Source organism: Carassius auratus, linkage group LG44F (genome assembly GCF_003368295.1).
Source record: "Carassius auratus strain Wakin linkage group LG44F, ASM336829v1, whole genome shotgun sequence".
NCBI lineage: Eukaryota > Metazoa > Chordata > Actinopteri > Cypriniformes > Cyprinidae > Carassius > Carassius auratus.
The window spans coordinates 1,289,973-1,310,158 of NC_039298.1; the positions used below are offsets into that span (position 1 = coordinate 1,289,973).

Genomic DNA, 20,186 nt, shown 5'->3' on the forward strand with positions numbered 1-20,186 from the left:
ATGAAACCTCATTTAAAAACATACTATATAAAAAAAAAAAACCCACACAAAAACACAGTACAAAAAAAAATGTTCATCGGTTTTTAAATTCAGCCTTCATAAAAACAAATGTGAAATCTGTCAAATAATTATCTCAGACTAATATTAATATCTTTAACTTCAAACTATAGGGTAATATACACTACCAGTCGGATTAGTTCGATTTTTTATGTTTTTAAAGAAGTATCTTCTGCTCAAGTCTGCATTTATTTGATCCAAAGTACTGCAAGAACAGTAACATTTAGAAATATTTATACCATTTAAAAATGTATTTTAATATTTGGAAATATTTTAAAATGTAATTTATTTCTGTGATTTCAAAGCTTTAGTTTTAGCATCATTACTCCAGTCGTTCTTATATTTTGATTTGTTGCTAAAAAAAGTAATTTATTATTACAAATTTTTTTTCAGGTTTCTTTGATGAATATAAAGTTCAGAAGAACAGCATTTATCTGAAATTGTAACATTATAAATGTCTTTATCATCATTTTTGATCAATCTTATTTAAAGCATCCTTGCTAAATAAACAATTCTATAATTTCTTAAAAAAAAAAAAAAAAAAAGAAATCATACAGACTCAAAGCTTTTGAATGGTATAGTGTATGATGTTACAAAAGCTTTTTATTTCAGATAAATGCTGATCTTCGGATCTTTATTTTATGTTTTAAATATTGATAATTAGCAAATCGAAAAACATTATATAAAAAACAGGCCCGTGCAAAAAAGCAGCGGTTTCTCCAGTAACGGCTGTAATCAAAGCAGCTCCGCTCATCAACGCTTCTTTATCAGATTAAATCAATATGTAATCAAAACTTTTCTGAAGACAGTCGGTTCTCTTCAGATACACATTCAGATAAAACACCCGCACCGTAGTTTGATTTTGAAACCTGCAGTGCTCATGTTTATTCAATGAAGTCAAATGTCACAAATAAATCTTTTTATGGGAAAGACTGCTACTGCATTAAAATACCGGAAATGTTGTTAAAAATGTGTTTAAAAGGCTTAAAGCCCTCAAACATAGTCTTGTTTTGGGGTGAATTATGAATTGGACACATCTTACACTAGTTTTACTCTCACTCCAAACACAAAATCAGCAAACGCCGAGAGAAACTATGTAATATTGTACAGTACAGCTAGTTAGGTCTACAGGAAGATTTAAATGGCTATCACTGTAGCCTGGTGTGTGACCGTTTGGAAAAGTGAATGACACAACACACTGTTACAGAAACTAAACGATAGCAGTTTTATTCATGGATCCTACTCTTGGATAAAGAAAAGTAAGACTGTTCAACACTCAGACACTGCTGGTTTGTTCGCTGTGTCGTAACCAAATGCAATGTCTGTTCATCATTTTGTACAATCAGTTTTTTCTTCTTTTTTTTTTTTACATCTCATAAGGTACACTATGTACACAACGTGAGCACTCTTCAGCTTAAGACATCGTTTATCAATCTCACAAACTGGATTTGAGCATACAAGCCCTGTAGATATGATAGGAAATTTCAAGTAATTTCATATAAAAAATAGAGCATTTCATTTTGCCTCTGAAAAAAAGTAGTCTAAAAATACAATGTATGAACAGCATTATAAATGCATAGACCTACTTCAGATCCTGCTGCTTTTTCCAACAAAACAAAAAGCAAAAAAAAAACAAAGACTAAATAGGTCCAATGAAATTAAAACCAATCCAAACCATGGCGATGCGTTGTCCTCTATATATCACAGTTTCATCCACAGATATAGTGCTGGTGTGTGCTGTTGTTCGGAGTGGAGAAACCTTCATGTTCAAAGAAGAGTTCATACACAGGGGTGGATGGGAGGGCATTATGGGATGGAGATCTCTCGCTGAGGTTGCCATGGAGTTAGGAGTCACTGGTTGTTCTCGCTCTGTCGATACAATCACAAATCACAGTCAAATATGTCATATTTCAATCACAGTGTTAATGTCCTTCGCCCATAAACCTGCATGCTCTTTCTTTATGACACAAAACAGAACTTCCCTAGAAGAGACTTGGGCTTCTGAGCTCCGAAAGACAAGTGGGAACTGAAGCGATGTCTCATGAAGGACTGTGTTAAATATAACTGAAGGCTGAAGACATTTTTGCAGGAATCAAAGGCTGGGAACTAGGCCAACACCTCATGATTCAGAACAGCACAATGCAATTCGAAAACAATTCTCTGTGAATCTCCATATTTCAGTAATGTCACTCCAAAGCTGTACTAAAATACTCGGACTCGCCAATAGTTTAATAACACAGTATTAGAGGTAACTCTGCATTCACGTTTGCACGCATGCAACTTTAAACATGTTGATCGATACTGCATCCAGCGCAAATACATCAGTAATAACAGTCAGTTAATGTCCACCATGCAGCAGGGGCATTAAAGGTGGGGTGTGTGTTTAAAAAAAAACTGAGTAAGGCAGAGTACCAAACAATTGTAGCCAATCAGCAGTAAGGGGCGTGTCTACTCATGATGTGGGGAGACATTGGCTACCAGAAATCACGTACCCCACCTTTAACGGTCAATAAGGACCAAGCTCTTATGACTACTGTGAAACAAACTCTTTTTTTTTATGTGTATGTGTTTTTAAGCATTTTACTTAAGACTATAATGATATAACTATTTTAAACATTTTTAAAAAATGCACATTTATCAAGGGCGCTTGCTTTAGTTGAGAAGCACTGGTTTCGATTACGTCGTCCATCGTTATCCACCTGACTGATATTTATCCACATTTACTCAATGAGAAATACGTGGGGAAGTCGTGGCCTAATGGTTAGAGGGTTGGACTCCCAATCAAAGGGTTGTGAGTTCTAGTCTCTGGCCGGACGGAATTGTGGGTGGGGGGAGTGCATGTACAGTTCTCCCTCCACCTTCAATACCACGACTTAGGTGCCCTTGAGCAAGGCATCGAACCCCCAACTGCTCCCCGGGCGCCGCAGCATAAATGATGAACACTGCTCCGGGTGTGTGCTCACAGTGTGTGTGTGTGTTCACTGCTCTGTGTGTGTGCATTTCGGATGGGTTAAATGCAGAGCACAAATTCTGAGTATGGGTCACCATACTTGGCTGAATGTCACTTCACTTATTTATTTCACTTATAAAGTGGGATCATTTCAAAGTTGCTGCAATTCCAATGGTGCGAAAAAGAAAATACGGCAAACCTTGAGTGTGATAAATGCGGGGCAGGAAGGTAAGTGAGACGTTTTAGGCTTAATAATCTTGTTATACATGCAGAATTTTAGTCAGAATGGCAGACTTAAAATAACTTAAAGATGAAAAATAAAGAAATAAATTATTTTAGGTGACACGCGATTAACCAAACAAAACACACTCTTTAGCTCAGTCTGCAGAAACATACAAGTGCTGCACGCAAACCACACACACACAGACATCCAAGTATTATTGAACTGAGGCTGTGCCAAGATCTCCACCACATCTACACCCCTAAAAAGACTTAAGGTTTTATTTATATTAGTCATTGTGAACACACTTTAAATCTCATTCAATAGAGAGAGCAGTCTTCTAAATTTGGGAAAAAAGCAAAACCATAACACCATGCTGAAGCTTAGTCTTAGCCATGGCCATGAGAACAGCAGCATATCACCGCACACAAGGCCCGAGTCTGACTCTCACGTACAGCCGGAGGATTCTGAAGAGCCCGGACAAGCTTGTCTTTACAAAAATCCCGCAGATGCGCCATTGCTGCCTCACTGGGGAGGTTTCCCAACAGGGCAGCACTCGCTGTGTCACGTACAGCAAATACAGCCCAGACTGCAACCACAATACAAGACACAATTACACAGACGCTGACCTGACGCTGCTCGCTGTTCATGTGTAACATGACCGGCATGTTCTCAAACTCACATATTTCACCCCAAAGATCAACAGATACTAATAAAAGACATATTAGCTAAAGAAAGTTAAGAGCATTTTAAAAACAATGTTCATGTATTTTTTAATTTATCCCTAAATTCTCATTAGTCTAATAATCGGTAGTGACATATGTATGAAGGACATCTGTAAAGTACAGTTTTATGCACAGATCCCCATATTATTTGTTTTACCTCAATTTATTTTATTCAAATAAATCCTTGTGTTTCAGTAATGAGCATTTAGGGGAAAATCAGCTTCTTGTGAAAATGTCAAAATGTAAATATCTTCTAAAAAGCTCTAAAGCAGGCCATGAGAGCGATGATCATCCCACTAACCCACTCGATTTAGATCAGGGTGTCCACACCTACTGACTGCTTTTCTCAATTCTTGCCCTCTTTTTCTGTCACATGCACCAGTTAAGATCATTTACGACGGGGGATACTGTACACACATACAAAATAAACCATACAATACTAGATTAATGAAAGCTGAAGAAATATTGTTCATTCTTAATTCATTTTACCTAAAGCAGTTAGCTAATGTTAGCGAGGAGTCTGACAGCAGCCGGTGCTTCACACAGAGATCTGACATCTGACCATCATCAGTCTGTCTGTGATGACATGAAGAAACTGAGACAGACTAAACTGTGACGACTCCCAAGACATCTGAAGAAACCTTCCTACAAAGCCACACGACTGAAAGTCTTTAGGCACTAAAAATGCTGGAAGCTTTCAAAAATGATGTCATAAATAGATTTTATTTATCAGTTAAATTCAACATTTGGCATCTCCACACTTTGTTTAAAACTGCTTTTGTCGCACAGTTTTTCAGGCAGCTTTGTGGGAAGGTTTCCTGAAGCATCTTGGAGACATCATCAGCAGTTCTTCTGGATTTAGTCAGTCTCAGTTTCTTCATGTAATCTCAGACGGACAAGTTTTAAGTTTGTTTCCCTTAGCTCGAGTTGATGATTTATTAACAACAGTAAAATCTAAATTTATATGGATCATTTGTATATTGTACTCTTGTGTAATGTACCGTTATTCTTCTATGGTAATATGTGAAACTAACCAACAACTTCAGTTATTATAAAATAAGTGCTTTATACTTGCTTTATGTGTGATTCAGTTGCAATTTGAAGAAAAGTTTGTTTTGAGGCACTTTGTGACTTCTTATTTCACACACATACACACACACAAAAAAGAGCAGAATTTTGACAAAATTACATTTCTTGATGATTTGATACTTTATCATAGTGATTTTATAATGCCAAAATATAAAGCAAAAAAAGTGGAAATGAATGACTAAATAGCCAATAAGTGCTCCTCCACTGTGATCTACTGGTAATAGTGGTCTTTTTTCTTTTTTTCACATTTTAAACAAGCGTTTGTTTACCACAAAGTATATTTTGATCATCCCATTAAAAATATAATTTAAACTGAAAAGTGCTTGAATTTGTCTCTCAAAAGGTTGTACAAACCCTTAAATTAATAATGTCATAACACTGGACTATTTCTGCCTCAACACCATGGTTATAGTTATCGTTACTATAATGGCTTTACAAAGAAAAATGTGACGTTATGTGACAGTTTACACTGTTTTTTTGTTGTTTTTGTTTTTATTCTTAGTTTCACTGAGATTTCAGTCTCCGTTAGAGATGCCAATTGAATTGAAAGAAACTGACCCTCAAATAAAATTAACCTCTTTGTGGGCAGATGCCACATATCAGAAATGATATAGCTGTCCACTGATCCTCACTGGTGTGACTGCACTGCTTCTGCAGGGGCTTTAAATCATCTGCTATAACTGACCCAAAATACAACATGGATAAGAAACACTAGTGTAGTGGTTGGACAAAATAATGTGAAGATCCATTACTACAGGAAAAAATAAAATAATAATTGTGCAGGATACAGTGAAAAAAACAAACCTAATAATCTTTCATCGTCTACATTCTCTAGGTTGTACATAAGCGTTCCCAACAGGACAAACCATGGGAACCAGTTTAGCAAGAGTATCTGTAACTTTAACAGCCCAATTGTTTGGTATTTCAAGAACAATTATGACCGTGAACAAGACTTCATCAGCAAGAAGAACAGCAAAGTGATTGCAAACCCAATATTCACTTCGAAGACCCCGTTTCCTCAAAAACTCTGCTAAGCCAACACATCCAGGAAAGAGCTGCAATTGATCAAACTTTAAACACAGGCACCAATGCTAAAATGTGAAAAAGATGGTGCCGTGATCATAAAACTTGGTCTGTTGGAGCACAAAGATGAACAGCAACATGGCCAGACAAATTACCTGGCAATCAGCTAACTATTAAACCACTGTGGATATTTTCGAAGAGTTCCTTCAACATCTCGAGGGTAACTGGAATATGATTTATTGACAAACATTTAAATGGAGACTATTCTAATAAGGTTGAAAGCGGTGCCACATTCAATTGGTGGTAAAACACCTTAAAGAAATATTGCCTGTTTCCCAGGTGTTCACATTATTTTGTCCAACCCCTGTGTATATATATATATATCCTGGTGACAAATGGCTTAATCTCTCAATGGCCCAAAGACTAAATGGTAACTCAGTTTAGTGAGGCCTGAGCATCTGAGCCACTAAACAACAAGTGATATTATGAGAACTGAGTGGGTTGAGGCATATGTGGTATTATACATTACTTCTACATGAACAGACATGTTGAAATGATTCATCGTGTCAATGAGAAGTACAGCAAAAAAAAAAAACAAACAAAAAAAAAAACCACAAGAAAATCACACTCCATCCAGACAGACCAGATATTTTCACCTTTTTCTTTTCTTATCAGGGTCGGTTATCCTGGGTTTTGTCTGCTTCTGGGTCTTCTGATTGGGGTTGGACATTTTGTCGTCTCTTTGTCTTTTGCGACCACTGGAAAAAGAGAAAACAGTGAATATAACATGAAAATGTGATATTCTTACATAGTCTCATTTTCAGTAAAAAAAAAAACATTTTTCCTGTCTGTCATCACTAAATACAAAACTCTGCACAAACAGAAATGACAGCAAGCGACAGAAACAAAAAAGCAAGTGACTGAAAAAATAAAAATAAAAAAGCGACAAACAAAAAATAAAAAGCAACAGAAACAAAAAATCTAAAAGCAAGCGACAGAAACAAAAAGTAAAACAAAACAAGCAACAGAAAAAAGCAATCAATATAAACAAAAAAGATCTATTCATGACACAAATTGTGTGAATCTCATCGCAACATTTAACCCCAAAATCAAAAGGAAATTAGAAAAAATATTTAGCATGAAAAAAGAAGGTTGTTTTAGGACCATTTAGATGTGTTGCATGGTGACATTATTTTCTTGTCAATTGAGCACATTTCTTCCTAAATTCTCATTATCATAATGCCTCCACATATCATAGTTTATAATAATATTGCATTACTGAAATGAAAATGAGCTTTTAGAAATACAGTAGAGAGAGTTTGGTTAAAAAGTGTACTAAATAAACACTAAACAATGCAAAAAGGTAATGGTTCTAAAATATACCTTCTTTTCTTTTTTTGAGGCCGATCACCGAAAGCAGTATGTGCTGATACCAATCTTTTTAAAGCCTACTTTTTATCATTTATAACTATATATAGTGATAGTCCAATCAGGATTTTTAGAAATTTATTCAGGGCCTGAATTTCTTTTTTTAAAATGGGTCAATTCCCCTCTTAGGTGACTCGTGAGAGGCGAAGCAGCACGGACTGTGACTGTGACGGTGCGGCTGCATGTCGTGTCAAACCGCTCACAGCAGTTTGAGATCGTTATTTTGAGATCTGCCTTTTTAGAGACCGCCGATCAATCATCCCAACATGATTATCGGCCGATAGTGATCGTACTCGATCAATCGGAGCACCCCTTTTTTCTTTTCTTTTCTAAAGTATAATTCTTAGTCATTTTTTTATGGTGAAATGACAGATTTTGAGATTCGCTCCATTATAGAAGCATCTCAGTAATCCAGCGGTTTTAAAACATTAAAAAAATGGTACAATAATCCTGTGACTGGTTACAGGAACTGGTAAGACTAGTCTTACAAGTATGTCTTATTTTTTTTTCTTGAAGGCTTGTGATAACTTTTTTAAGTCATTTACATAAAAAGTAGACTGGCCTCATTTGAATCCGAAAAGTAAGACTGACCACCCCTTGGTTAACTCTGAGTTGGTCAGACTAGTTTTTTTATATTAACCTAGTGGCTATGTTTAAGCATCTGGCAGCTGGAATTAATTTGGCAACTAAATCCAGCATCTGAAATCATGCTTGATGAATGGCCTTTACTGGCCACATGCAAGTTTGGAAACAGCAAAATTGAGTGTCTTGCTACATACTATGTTCCAGCATCTCTGTCTGATTCTTTATTGGGGGTCTCTAGGCCGGTTTTCTTTCCTGTCTTTGGGTCCATCCCGTCCTCCAGATGAGAAAGCTTGCTGCCGTTGTAGCGTTCTGTGCATTTAGGAGGCTGTGGCGGTGGGGGAGACTCGGATATGGGCTCTTGGTCCTCTCTGGAAAGCTCTCGCCACTGTTTCTGCACACACGTAAATAACCAGCATAAACACAAACACAGTAAGTCTAGCAGTTAATAATAAGTCTGTTCAAAATACTCTGGTGATGACATGCCTGCACAGATGAGTCTCCCATAATGTACTTGGCACCTTCCAGGACAGCCATGTAGGAGAAACGCAGCTGGTCTGGGGTCTGAATCAAACCCATCCGATACTTCCTCATGTCTAGAAGAATCTTTTTGATGTCCACCTCCAACGTGTCTTTCCTTTTGTCCAACTGAACACATCAGTCATAGCGGAAAAGTAAAGTAATGGTTAATTATCTTTAAGCCTGAGAGGGAGACAAACAGAAAAGAAGAACAATATATGCACTAAACCTCGTGAGAACACAATACCACAAGTGTAACTCATGATGTGGCATCACAGTTCACGGTCTACTTCAAAAACGTTTGTCCCCAACAGGTTTACATTTCGGAAAAACTCAATATTTAAATATAGCTGCATGCAGTAATGACGGGCCCAAGCCACTGGTGCAACCTCCACCCTGATGACATCAGAAAACAGTGCACAGCAGCAGAGGTGGGTAGTAACGAGTTACATTTACTTGAGTAATTTTTCGGGGTAAATAATACTTTTCGGAGTACATTTAAAGATACTTTATACTCTTACTTGAGTAAATCTTTTGGGGAAAATCTGTACTTTTACTTCGTTACTGTGGGCGACGCCCCTCTCGTTACTTTATCTTAATGCAATAAATGTTATTGCTTCAGTTTATTCCAAACGCGCCGTCTACTTTTCTCTGGACAATGAGCGATGCCCATTGGCGAATGATTCATTCTTTTGAGTCAACTCTGTTCAAAGGCTTGATCAAACCAATTGGCAAACAAGTGAATTGGTTCATGAATCAGTTTGAATGAGTCGTTCAGTTCCCTGCCGCACGCGCTGAGCGTCTGAAGCGGTTCACTCAGAGTTGTAACATTTAAGAACATCAGTAGCGTTGAAAACGGGGCTATAGTATTGCACTGAATTGAAAGCAAATCTGCAAAGGCTATTATTTGCTTGCGATGGAGATCCTTATAAGATGAACACCGCTGTGTGCTGGGTTTTCAAAGTCGTATATTCTTAATCTTCTGAAATATGACATTATGTTCCAAAAGGACTTATATAATGCATTTAATGTCAAATAGCCTAAGCAAAACATAAACACTTAATAAACTGGCATTTAATGGTTTCTATAAATATGTTTCTCATGTCTGTTTGACAAGTAAACAGTATCTCTGAGTTTTTCTTAATTTCAGGAAGAAGTTCACAGATGACATACGCATTTTGCTTAGTTTATTTTACAAAAGTACATGGTTTCACTGTTATTTTAAAGTTACCCATAAAACAGACCACTTTGAATGATGTCTTACTCTTATTTAACAGATAAGAGCACAGCTGATATAATCCAAATGTTTGCACCAGATTCCGCACCTCCTCGTTGAAGTCACTAACTGATTGCCTAATCCTAACCTCACCCCTAATCCAAACCCCTCCCCCACACCTACTCCTTAACCTACCAATGCAAGGGGGTGCATAATCTGGCAGGGGTGAAGAATTCTTCACAACACTGGTGCCTTCTGTGCGCACACAACATATCAGTTCTAGCATTGTAAACTTGACATTGCAGCTTCCTCATTATCAAATTTAATGAGAAAGCTAAAATACAAATAGCATTCAGTGACTCAATTGAACTTGTCTGTTGTCCAATACATAGGTTGTGCCAGTTGGTGCAAGCATCTCCATGCTGTGGTGTTTTTCCCGACCCATTTTTGTACCGTAAAGCATGCGTTTTTAAGTAGATATTCAGACACAAGAGAAGTACAAAGCCTTCTTTACATATAAAAAAATAGTTTAGACACCAAATGTTTCACCAAATGTTATCTTCTTAACCACAAATAATCGTCTTGCAGTAGCTCAACTTCACGCATTAAATAATCACATTGGAAAGGTCACGCGTGATGTCACTGTCTCAGTTTACACAATCCAATGTGCAAAGAAAGTCAAACGCAATATAATGTAAAACAACGATGTTAGATGATTTTGAAGTTGGAGAAGAAAATAAGATGGAGTTTTTTGCCCTACCCTAACTTTTTGTACCGGAGTACATAGACAAATAATTAACCACGTGTGACCTTTCCAATGTGTTAACGTCATACCTGAATTTGCGTGCATCACATCGCTAGTGCAAAATTGGCATTTGTGGTTAAAAAGTATATTTTTTAAGAAAATGACCTATGGTTTCATTAGATAAGACCCTTAATCCTCAATTGGGATCATGTAGAGCTCTTTGAAGGTGCACTGAAAAAATTAATTTGGACCTTCAGCCAAATGGTCCCCATTTAAGTCCATTATATGGAGAAAATCCTGGAACGTTTTCCTCAAAAACCTTAATTTCTTTCAAACTGAAGACAGAAAAACATGAACATCTTGGATGACATGGAGGCGAGTAATTTATCAGAAAATGTTTATTCTGGAAGTGAACCCTTTAAACCCTTTAAACACTGGATAATTATGAGAGGGTCTTTGGAAAATATTCTCCATTGTAAGGGTACCCTGGCTCCAAAAAGTTTGATTTATGATTTATAATAATTTTTTTAATGATTAAGCATTTGTGAAATAATTACATAAAACTATATTACCAGTACAGTACATATTTGCTTATTCCATGTATCTGTTTGTCAATTTAACTAATGCAAACAGAGCAGAAAGAGGATAAGGCATAAAAGATTTCATATACTATGACCATATCTAGTGGACAACCTTAATATTACAGCTTGAAATATCTAATGCTTTTTTTTCTCAGAAAGAATTGTTCTCCACACATAAAACGTTCTTTACTTATTTTTTTTTTACTGTTACGTTAATAAATTGCCATGGCAACAACATTAAAGATATCCAAAAATCTGTTCGCATATTAACATCATTCAAAGTTTGGTGTGAATTGACTGATTTTCCTAGGAGGATTATGCATTAATTCACAGCCTGATTTTTCCAATAAAAAAAAAAAATATCCACATACTTGAGATCATGCTAACCGAGTTTGGCCACATGTATATGCGTGTTTTTCACAAAACCCAGTATAGCTGACTTCCTGTTGGGCGGAACTAATGACATATAGTACGAAAGTTGTTGGCCTGATGAGATCTGTATGTCTATGAATTTTGGTGACTGTAAGTCAAATGGTGTGTGCTACAGAGCCCCTCAAAACGGGCCCAATAAAGCAGTGAGCCACACCCCTCGATGACCCCCCCCCCCCCCCCCCATTTGAAATACTGTCTGGCCACAGATTACAACGAGTGTGCCAAGTTTCAAAAGTTTTGGAGCATGTTAAGGGCAATGAAAAAGCCCCTGAAATAATCATAATATTAGTAATAATAATTATGCGCCCCTAGTGGTTTGTGCCCTAAAAATGCTACCATCATCAATCTGAACACACTTGACTGGATGTTGATATAAAAGCTAAAATGCTTAAAATTAGACATTACAAAAAGCTTAAGAAGTATATAGACCATTTCAACGGCAACAACATAAACAAACGTTACTGTGCATGTGCGCTTTTGTAGCCCTAACTCTACTTCCGGTAGACTTCCAAATAGAATCAATAACAACAGCCTAGTCTCTCTAGAGTAGATATTGTTTTTTGATAACAACCAAAATATGTTTGCTTTGTATATCACTTAATGACATTATGGAAATGCAAATTCATTCTATGCCAGCAGGAGATGCTTTAAAGCGAGAGAAATAGCGGTTTCCCCAGTAACAGCTGTAAACAAAGCGGAGCTACGCTCACAAACGCTGCTTTATCAGGCATATAACATGCAAGTCTTCCTTCAGAAATACAGCGATATAAAAACACCCATGCCTCGTTTTGATATTTAAACATACATTTAAGGAATTAGTATTATTATTATTAAACGTACAGTACGTTCTCATGTTTATTCAACAAAGCATTTAGGAAAATCGTTTAGTTTTAAAAACGTGGAGAGTCTCCACAAATAAATACATTTATGGGAAACACATCCCACGACACAACCACCTGAGCCCAACTTCAGTCTACTCATCACCTTAACTTTAACTGCGTTTGTAGACAGCACCACTAGCCAGACCGATATACACAACACAGACCGGAAGTTAACTTAGGGCCAGGCACGTGCGCCTGATGAAACCGTCTATAGTCTTATTTGTTCTCATATAATAAAAAAATCTGACTTTCAGTGACCTACAGTCCACAGCAAAACTATAAATTGCTCTGACAGAAGAAAAATTCCTGATTACAGGGTTTGCCATTAAGAAGTCACAAAAAAAACAAAAAAACAACTACATTTAAAAAAAAAAAAAAAAAAAAATAATTATATATATATATATATATATATATATATATATATATATATATATATATACTGCAGGCTCCTCGTTTTAAAGATCCCACTCACCAAGACGAGACAAGTATCGACAAGGGAGAATGTTCCCGATCGGCCGATTCCTGCACTGCAGTGGACAACTGCTGGACCATGATCCATCCCGAGTGAGCCAGATTCCCGCACCTTAAACAGGAAATTCAGGAAGCTGGCTGGGGATTCTGGGACGCCAAAGTCAGGCCATGTGGTATAGTGAAAGTGATAGATCTCTCTTGTCTCCCCCGTCTACGTGGATACATTACCAAAAAAACAGAACAGACAAGAATTGTACAGAATATTAGTATCACTGAAGTCCAGAACTGCAATTTAAATCTGCATGAGAAGACATCAGACAGCACAATGTGATCAAGATTGTGATTTTCAATGAGTGAAACTTACATTTGCATTCTGGAGTTCCAGCACTCTGGTGGTATAATATGACTTTACGTCCTCTGACACTAGTGTTACCACAAATCGAGTGTCACGGAACGACATCTCTCGTTCTTCTTGTGTCGGCCAGTATTGTGCACACTTTTCCTGCATTAAGGTATGTGTAGAAATAACGGAAAGAAAAGCAAAATATATTTCCTTTGTTTAAAACTAAGCAATAAAAGCCAATAACTTCCTGATATGAACATTTTGTTTTAAAACCAAAAGGCTGGTAAAGATGTTGTGAAAACAGCCTGATTTGACTGCTGAGGTCAGTGCACAATCTACAGTCCACAAACATTTGATGATTATTTTAATTTAACTGTCAAAAATCTATTTTTACCAAGACAGTTTCAGTTACACTCACTAATGGCATTTACCACCCAACACGAAGTGATATTAAGAGGGTCAATGACAAATAAAGATGATCTGAGATGTTGAAGATAAAGAAAGATAATCTTAGAAAGACCATCTTTGCATTCATTTCAAAAAGGTCTTCAAATTTATTTTTAAAAGGGAAAGAACCCTTGGCAAATATCAAACATTTATGAATTTTAAATTCAGTCATTAAATCTTGATCATCATAACATGTATAAACTGCATTATGCATTTGGTTTAAATCATTTGAATAAGCTTTAAAAAAAAAAAAGTGCTTTATTTTTATTGTTATATTTTTCTGTTTAGCTTTATTTCAGCTTTAGTCATTTAAGCACTTTAAATATGTATTTACAAGTAGTTACTTTATTAATTCTATGTTTATTACTATGCTAGTTTTTCATTTAATATTTAAAATTTATTCAATGATAAAAAAAATAAAAAAATAAATAAAAAACACTTCTACACATACATAAATTCTTTAATGATATGCTACTTGTGTACTTTCTAATATGAACTAAGAGACAAACTTTACATTTGACTGTAGTATGAATGAGTGAGGAGGCTGACGCTCTTAGAGTGGTGCTTTTAAAGAGAAAAGGTTTGGATCAATTACACTTACAGAGCCTTTCTCTATTACTCTGTTGAGCATGATAACAGCTTTGGTCTCCTGCTCCCAGATCATCAGCCAAAAGTGACCACAGGTGTTTCTCAGAGGACCCTGACAATAAAGAAACACACAAAAAAGTGAACAAGTAGTAGGGAAGGGCCCTAATGGTCACAAGAATTGTGTTTTTGAAAACTGTGTCGAGTTGACCACTCACTGATGAGTAAACTCTAGCTGATTTTCAAAACATGTCATGCACATCTTCAGTAGTTACCCACGCAAAAATAATGTAATGCCAAACAGTCTGGCACACCTACACATTTGTTAACAAATATCAAACCAAAACTGCATCTCAAATGGCTGACTAATGTATTTGAGAGCGTGTGACCTTCGAAATGCATCCCACACAGCTTGGCTGTAAGACATTTGTAAAAACCTACCCCCTGCCTACATCATCCTGTAGTAACATCTCTGTAAACTAACTGCCAGAGATGGAGTAAAAGTAACTTAATGGTGTTGATAAGAGTTTAACTAAAAGCTGACCAGTTATTTACAATCCTGTTTTCTGTGTGCCTGATCAAGAGCACTTCACCGCAGGTTTCTATAAGGGGACAGTCCCTGGTATTAGCACACTGAAAATAACTTAAGACAAAAAAAAATACTCTGCTTAAGGCATATTAGTCAGACGTCAAAAGAAAACCTTTCTATCATTGAAAAGAATTGAAAATATTTATGGAAGTCCTATGACTGATTCTTTCCCTGACTCCTTATATTCATCTGAGAGCTAGTTTCATTGTTGGTCACACATTCTCAATTCTCATAAACACTGAAATACACTGCTCCAGGTTTTATGCAGTTTTAAAAACCTATTTTAAGACCTGCACAAATAAAGTGAATACCGTAGAGAACAAACCCATTTAATCATACAAATTCATATAAAGAATGAGTCAATTTTATTTTTAATTTTTTTACTAGTGGGTAAAGGACACTATCATAATTTTATGTAAGTGAGGATAACAAAATAAAGTAAACTGTGTCATATTATACCCAAAAAACTTATATATTTAGGATCAAAATGATTCAGACACTTTGACCTGACCACGTTTTGCTTAAGTGTTATCTGATATTATAAAGATGCATTTGTTCTGACACACTCTGAGTTTTTGTGATATTTTATAACCACTTTCTAAACTATAGTGAATAAACTGTGATAATGTGTGAAATGTTGAAGGTGTCTGAATACATTTTGGTTTGACTGTACAAACTGAGGTCGGTTTAAGTACAAATATATCATTTCATTTTGCTGATGCAGTGATAATGTGGTTATAAAAAGGCTATAAACAGATTATTGTGCTGGTAAAATCTATATGTTGAATGTGTTAAAAATGTTCTTAGTCTTTATGCAACAGGAACAGAAAAGCTCCAAGCAGTGCCTGATAATACACTATATGTTTAAGACGAATGAAGGAGGGAGAGAAATATGAATATCTCAGATGACGATTGTGGAAAAATCTCGTAAGATACAAAAAAAATCTACAAGCTCAGCAATATGGAGAGACTTTTGTTGGAAGAATGTTATTAGGTTTATTATTACGCCAAAACAGAAATCTGCTGGAGATTATGTGGGGATAGGAAAGCTAACAATTATCATATATTTGGCAAAGTCAGAAATTAACAGAGTTTGGGCAAGGGTTTAAAAGGTTAGTTTAATTAGTTTTAATTGTGAATCTTTATATCTGGCTAATAAATATATTACAAATATTTAAATAAATCTATTATAAATATATAATAATAATTTGGCTATTTTGGCTAATTTCTTTTGATGGGTGAAATAAGATAAAGATAAGAAACTGATGTTAACTCTTCTGGCAGCCAGTAAAAAATAATTACAAAGAAATGTCTAAAAACCAGAGCCACCTTCATTTGATGAATGGATTGGCATATAACACACACACACACGTATGACCTACAACTTTTCTTGAAACGGTCTGTAAGGTAAGATTTTTAAGTAGTATCTCCTGTTGTTCTTGTACATAGTACAATGAAGAAAATACAAATCATGTGTATATAAACCTGAGTATTTCATTTCCATGATCATTGGCTGACATGAAATGCTGTCTTTGCATTGACATGTATTTGTTTTATTATAAAGAGGCATGTCTACCTCGATAAATGCATGTATTTTTTCTCAGATCTTTTTTTTTTTTTAAATACATAAGAGTCTTATTTTGAACGGTCTATGCTGTACTATATCCTGCTGCTCATTTAAAAAGATAAGAGAGATTAAATATTCACAAATTGTAAACATCTACAACACATTACAATATAAACACCATAAAGTAAACACCATCATGATTCACCAACAGTAGATAATTAGCAATCACTTGGCAGAAATGTGCATTATTCATTGATTTGTGATCTACAACAGCACCACATTTTGACTTTAAACAAGCAATGCTCACATTTATTTAATTCAATCACATTCTTATGAATTTTAATAATCACATTAGGCCATGCTGTGATCAATATTTTTACATTCCTAAATTTAAGACCACTTCAAATGACTATTTTAATGAAATTGGAAACCATTATTTTTTTTTTTTAATTGCATTTAAGACAATTTAAGGACCTTGGCGCTCCAGGGGTAAGTTTAGTGGTCTGGGTGGTGTCCACTCACCTGGGTAAGTATGTATCTTCTCTGGGCTTCTTCCATTACCACCAGACTGGCATTGATGTAGTCATTTTCTGTGCTTTCTAATTTCACCCGACTGTGGTCAACTGATATGTTTGGGAAAAAGTGAAACAATGTCAAACGCAAGACCAGACCAGTTGCATTACAATGCCAAGAGATGACTCCTAATCCCACGTTACTTACAAGGGCTCACGTCTCTGTATCTGTTCCGATTGCGATTCTCCGGATACTTGGCCACTTTGAAAGCACATTCGTGTGATTGGTTGCGTATTTCCTGGGAAAGGAAAACATTCAAACACTTGAGTATTTCCTGGAATAGGGTTTCAAAACAACAGATAGATCGGGTCATTACTGATTCATTAGGTTCATCGAGTTTCATTTCAGTTAAACGCCAGAGTCTGCAAAACGCAGAACAGGAAAAGCACTTTTAAGAGAAATTAGCTGAACATGTCAATTGTGACGGAACTAATCCCAGAAGTAGTAACATTATATTACTGGAAACAAATCAAGGAAGCTACATGTTGTTTGTTTAGCTACACACAAACTCACCCAGCACTCAATAAAACTATTAAATGAGGGCTATAAACATGATATCCTTTTAATAGATGTTTATACTTTAATGTTTCAGTGTGTGTAGGACAGTAAATGTAAATAAGACTACAGAGAGGTTTTATTCAACAGGCTGTCCTGTAGTTTTCAGTTTTCAGGACATTCAATCAGTGATAACAGGAAAACGTAACAGTTGCTGTTTACAGTAAATAAATGTGTATAAATCAAAATAGCGAACAGCTGTTATTCGTATAAATGGAGGAATGTGTTTCAATGTTGTCTTAAGATGTCTGTGTCTAAAAACCTTGTGTGTGTGTTGCCTACAAATACAGCATTTTGGTCATTAATGTCACGTTAAAATGTGGTCAGTTAAGATACATTACGATTTCAATCAGGTTGTCCAATTTATGACCACTGTGCTTTCTACAATGCTCAAACGTGTTGTGTATGTAGTCGGTTCACTTGATTCTGAGCCACAGTTAACTTAAGTTACAGTTTACTCACAAGTTTACAACAGAACAACAACCATAACATCCCGGCTTCACAGCTTCACTTTCACTTTATCCAGTTTCATCAACAGTCAAAAGGAGAAGAGTGACAGCACAGGGAATTAAAGTTTAAAAAGCGACAAGGAGATAAAAGACATTACTCTCACAGCTAAATGTAGATTGCGTGGCTCATTAGCATGCTAGCTGTCTTAGCTTCACTTACTAAATAAAGATTCTGCCAGCGGCCCTCTGAGTCTATGTCCTCAAACTCCTGCTCCATGTCTCCGTCAGTTCCTTTCGCTTTAAGCTTGTATGTTTTATTGAGAATGAACGTCACGGCTGTAGAAATCACTCATTTCTTGTCCTGAACTGCTGAGAGAGTATGTCGGTGTTTGTTCGCGTCGCTGACATTTGCGACGAGAATCTCAGTCTCCGCGCATGCGCAGTTTGGAGAGCGCTGCTCGTCTGAGCATGCGCAGTATAAGAGCGCCTTCAAGATGTCAGAGCGGTACGAAAATATATTTAACAGCTGTCAATGATTTGATTTTGGTTGGACATGGTTCTCATATATATTTTCAATATACTGAGCCTGCTTTCTTCCAAGTTTTTTTTCCCATTCTGTCACTGATGGAGTTTAGGTTTAGTTGGGCAACTTGATTGCCAGAGGTGTAAAAAGTAATAATTTTTTTTACTCAAGTGCAGTAGCGGTTTTAGGCACGGGCGAACCGGGCAGCCGCCCGGGGCGTCATTTTTTCGTGACACATTGGGGGCGGCAGCACAAGCAGATAAACAAAAAATCCTCTGTGTCGCGAAGCGGTTTTTCGTCATTTATATCATTTCACTGTGTGTGGAATTGGCGCTCTCTGCAGCTGCCGGCGCCCCTGCTTGCTGAAAATATCCACTGAAGCTTTGTGTTGTGTGAGAAGTGTAAGGGAGTGGGGCGAGAGGCGCGTGCGACATTTCACCTCTGGGTCTCTCTCAAATGGAACGGGCAGGGCGGGGGTGGACGGGGACGGGGGATCCACACTAGTAATATAATTAATAATAGGCTAAAGTCAGTCACACACCTCGACTTTCTTCCAAATAACCCACATTTCATTCATAATGTTATAATACAGGCCTATAGTTCCTGCAAATGAAACTAGGTAATACAAAACGATTATGCGGTCATCAAGGTGAATTGGTTTAGTCTTGACTTCTGGTCCTGAGTGACAGTTGGGGGGATGGGAAATCTGTTGATTGTCAAATAAACAGAGATGGAGAAGAAAAGGTCAAAGCCAGGTGCCCAATTTCGAAAAAAAAGAAAAGAAGAAGAGGAGAAACGAGCAAAAGATAAAGGTATGCAACTATTGTCTCTGTATCATTACAGTATCCATTTCATGAATGAAGGGCTAATGTTAATTGGTGGTGGGTATAACTCTTTGTTAACCTTTTTGCTATGATGCTATGCTTATACAAAAATAATTTGGTTTCAACTCAATCATGAGATCTAATTTATAATATTGTGCTTTGCAATAAAACTGTTAAAAGTTCAGTTATCATTTCCATCAGTTGGTTTAACATTAGGCCCTGTAAATAACCAATGGCATTTTATTTGCTACACAGTATGCTAAGTATAGTTTCCTAAGTATAGTTTTACAAGTCATAACTAAAAGTGTGTCATGCGTATAATTTGAGGCAGTAACCTAATGGCACCTCCATGAAAGTTAGATTGATATACAAATTTTGGTTGAAAAATATCCTGAAACCCAAAAAGTTTTTGTTTTTGCCTATACATATAATTTAAAGTCATTTTATTTTTTTAAACAACTGATGCAGTGACCATAGCATAACGTGAATAAAATATAATTTTTCAATGTATTTTTTTTACTATTTGTTTCTATGCTCTAAAAAATGTGATGACATGGGGAGGAAAATGAAATAAATGTTTTTATTTTCCGGGTCTAGGAGGATATAGCGTGTAATGACAGACATTTAGTGTGTAAGAGCATGTTTATGTAACCCTTCTATTATGTTTTGAGTCAGTTTGACCCCTAGGCTGTTTTAGCTTTATAAAACATTATCCTATGGTCTTTTGATTTCAAATGCAGTTAAATTGCAATTTCAGGGGCACTTCTAAAATATTTTGGAGCATCCTCTGCCACTGGTCAGGATGAGCCAAC

General features: G+C 36.3%; 1 protein-coding gene across 2 annotated transcripts; it reads right to left on the minus strand.

Annotated features, from left to right (window-relative positions):
- Positions 1–1,255: 1,255 nt before the first annotated feature.
- On the minus strand, positions 1,256–18,465 carry LOC113068282 (protein tyrosine phosphatase non-receptor type 2). Of its 2 annotated transcripts, XR_003279502.1 has the most exons (11): positions 18,248–18,465; positions 17,171–17,261; positions 16,973–17,073; positions 14,311–14,409; positions 13,284–13,421; positions 12,921–13,130; positions 8,561–8,722; positions 8,272–8,468; positions 6,721–6,822; positions 3,683–3,816; positions 1,256–1,926 (listed from the first exon to the last, which is right to left on the minus strand). XR_003279502.1 is itself a non-coding variant. In XM_026240960.1 (10 exons), the coding sequence occupies exons 1-10, from the start codon at positions 18,302–18,304 to the stop codon at positions 1,902–1,904; spliced, it is 1,182 nt and encodes a 393-aa protein (XP_026096745.1). In that variant the 5' UTR covers positions 18,305–18,465; the 3' UTR covers positions 1,256–1,901. The 2 variants fall into 2 exon arrangements, 1 of the variants encoding a protein (XP_026096745.1); XM_026240960.1 differs by lacking the exon at positions 3,683–3,816.
- Between the last annotated feature and the right edge of the window lie 1,721 nt (positions 18,466–20,186).